The sequence below is a fragment of the Bidens hawaiensis genome, unplaced genomic scaffold (genome assembly GCF_021521415.1).
Source record: "Bidens hawaiensis isolate Kalapana, Puna unplaced genomic scaffold, B.hawaiensis_p1.1 tig00008858_1, whole genome shotgun sequence".
NCBI classification, from domain to species: domain Eukaryota; kingdom Viridiplantae; phylum Streptophyta; class Magnoliopsida; order Asterales; family Asteraceae; genus Bidens; species Bidens hawaiensis.
This window is the reverse complement of record NW_027491639.1, coordinates 510400-513137: the sequence shown is the minus strand read 5'-3', so window position 1 is coordinate 513137 and position 2738 is coordinate 510400. Positions and strand designations below refer to the sequence as shown.

The following is a 2738-nucleotide window of genomic DNA, read 5'->3' as shown; positions in this document are numbered from 1 at the left end:
AGTAAACATGTTCTACATTTCGGTTTCATATGGAGATGAGGTAAAAATCAAAACAGTTGAAGTGGTTCATAATGTGATGTGAGAGTGTTTTCATGTTCGAGGATAATATCACAACTGATGTGAGATTTTCTTTAAGTAGCCTATTCAATGGAAATCCAAAAGATTCTGGACACTTTAGGATACTATATAGGTTTGTAAGTTATAAATCTAATATTAATAAATAAACTGTAAATGTAAGTATTCAAATACAATATGTATTATTTACTATTAAATTTTCTTAATTTTAACATTTGTTTATTCAATCCCTTGTAATACACGGGTTTATAACCTAGTTACAAAATAATGAGTTATATTATGAGAAAAATCACTAAACTAGACTTTTATTTTTAGATAAAATTATATAGTGAAAAAAATTAACACATATACTAGAGAGTTACGCAATGCAATTATAATTATATATATTAGAATTATACAACAATCAGTTATCAAATGTATAACGAAATTTAAAGTATCCAATAAAGAATTGACTTAACAACTGATCTAAAGTTCGTCATGACTTGAAGCCGTCGAAAACGATGGAAATTCAACTTTATTTCCGCAGGCTCGTCCGTGAGGTAAAACCGGGCATTTGATGAACTCAGTAGCCGATGCGTCGACGCATTTATACACTTGGAATATTTGGTGGTTCCCAGAGGAGTCCACATTGCACTCAATAAAAGGTTCATAACCTACACCCTTTGTTATTGCCTCTTTGATTTGGCTCATTGTGTGGAACACCCCATCAGCAGGTCTAATTCCTGCACTCAAATTGCATACAATATTGGTTTAATTCACTTTGAAAATCTACAAGTTGACCATAAAAAAGAATATTGATTACATTGTTTATAAATATACACATTGACCTTTTTAACCAATAAATAGATGAATACATGTAAAGTGGGTGAACATTACGTTTGATGATGATTTATGCTATGGGTCACCATCAAACGTAATTTTCACCTGATAAGTTACATTCAGACATAATTTAATTATCATTAAGTGTAATTTTTGTCTATTACGTACATGACTACATATCATATGTCATGATCTAATCTGATTTGTTTACTTCATAGACATAATTTTCGCATGTTGCGCCTAAATATGTCATGCATGGTTATTTTATATTTGTGATTTTCGTCAATTGTATCTAAACATGTCATGTGTTATATTATATATGATAAAAGTCAATGCTTATGTAAAAAATCAGTTTAGTCAATGTTTTTTCTTATTTTTTTTTTGGTAAACTGTTTTTACATATTTTATTATTCGAAAAGAAAAACGGTTGTACTTTTCGCATGAAAATCCGTACCCGCATTCTTGAGTGCATGGAGAAGGTTTGCCTTTTTCTTGAGCGAAAGTGCGGCCTCAAAATAACCTCGCTCGTCGAATATTGATTCGGCACAAGTGCCGTGTTTCTCCCATTCATGACGCCAAAACTTCAAACCGTCGCCACTTGGGCATGCAAGTGTTGGCCAATGCTCTTGTAGCACACTTTCAAGAGTTGAGACCTACACATAGCATTTGCTATATTTAGTATCATAACATTATCCTTTTCTCAAAAAATCAAAAACGGGTTTAGTACCTTTGAATCATCAAACGGGTTAGAGGAGTCACAGTTAGACGGATGTGTGCCATAGTTATAATTAGGCCAAAGCCCATGGATACTAAAATCTTCGGCTGGCTTCCCTGTTTTCGGGTAGCAACAACCTCGTCTTGAGTCACAGTATACTGTCGATCACCATTAATAATAGAAATATAAAATAATTTTTATATCACTAAAGGCTGTTCATATTGTGACACATAAAGATATCGAAAATAAGCAATGAACAAACCTGTTGAACAAAGTAAAAGAAATCGAAGTCTTTAGCGACGGATATAAATGCAACACTTTGTGTGACCAAAAATATGACAAGCAATGCCCTCCCATTGGACTTCATCATTATGTGTCTAGATTAACTTTAGTTGTGTTTGAAAGCAGGTTTAGATGTACAAGACATGTTGCTTATCGATGGTTTATATATACACCCAAAGCAACAGAATAAGCCTTTGAAGTATTATTCTATCCTAACCTTGCTTGTACAAATAAGCTATTGCTTCACGTTTATGCCTCAACTATGTATTATTATAATCATTATTATTATTACTATTATTGTTAATATTATACATACACATATAAGAGCTCTATACAAAACACTAAATATTACGAGAACACGCATAAAAGATTTATTTATATATATTTCCAATTTTAATAAATTTTCCAACACAAGAAAATGGAAGATATAAAATATTCATCTTTTTGAAAACTATAAAAACATGCATAAATTTTGTTTATGCACATAATTTACATACATGTAAGTATGTTATAGGTTATATCACGTACATGAATAAATTTCCTTTTTCATATACCTTCAATTCTTCAAACATATTTTAACTTTCTAATCTCTTCTTTTTTACGAACGGCTAAAATATATTAAAAAACATTGAATAGTAAGATACTTGACGCGTGAAAACAGAAAAATTACATAACTAAAAGTAGGGTTTTCAACCACTATGGCCTTGATGAAGTTCATTTTTTTCATACTCGAATACCAATAAAACGAAAAATAAACAACTTCATCAAAAAAAAAAAAAAATTCTTCGAGAAAACTATGTCGTTTGAAGCTTCCAGAGAACACTTTATTTGTTAATTCACACACACA

At 30.9% G+C, this 2738-nt stretch overlaps 1 protein-coding gene across 1 annotated transcript; it reads right to left on the bottom strand.

Annotated features, from left to right (window-relative positions):
• Positions 1-470: 470 nt before the first annotated feature.
• On the bottom strand, positions 471-2039 carry LOC143530155 (intracellular ribonuclease LX-like). Its single transcript, XM_077025770.1, has 4 exons — positions 1868-2039; positions 1622-1767; positions 1349-1547; positions 471-797 (listed from the first exon to the last, which is right to left on the bottom strand). The coding sequence occupies exons 1-4, from the start codon at positions 1977-1979 to the stop codon at positions 541-543; spliced, it is 714 nt and encodes a 237-aa protein (XP_076881885.1). The 5' UTR covers positions 1980-2039; the 3' UTR covers positions 471-540.
• Between the last annotated feature and the right edge of the window lie 699 nt (positions 2040-2738).

Excerpts from the sequence above, each read along its gene's own strand:
- LOC143530155 (XM_077025770.1), bottom strand. The coding sequence starts at position 1,979 with ATGATGAAGTCCAATGGGAGGGCATTGCTTGTCATATTTTTGGTCACA. Across the intron at positions 1,768-1,867 it reads TTACTTTGTTCAACAGGTTT|TATACTGTGACTCAAGACGA; the intron begins GTTCATTGCTTA and ends GGTGATCGACAG. Across the intron at positions 1,548-1,621 it reads ACCCGTTTGATGATTCAAAG|GTCTCAACTCTTGAAAGTGT; the intron begins GTACTAAACCCG and ends TGCTATGTGTAG.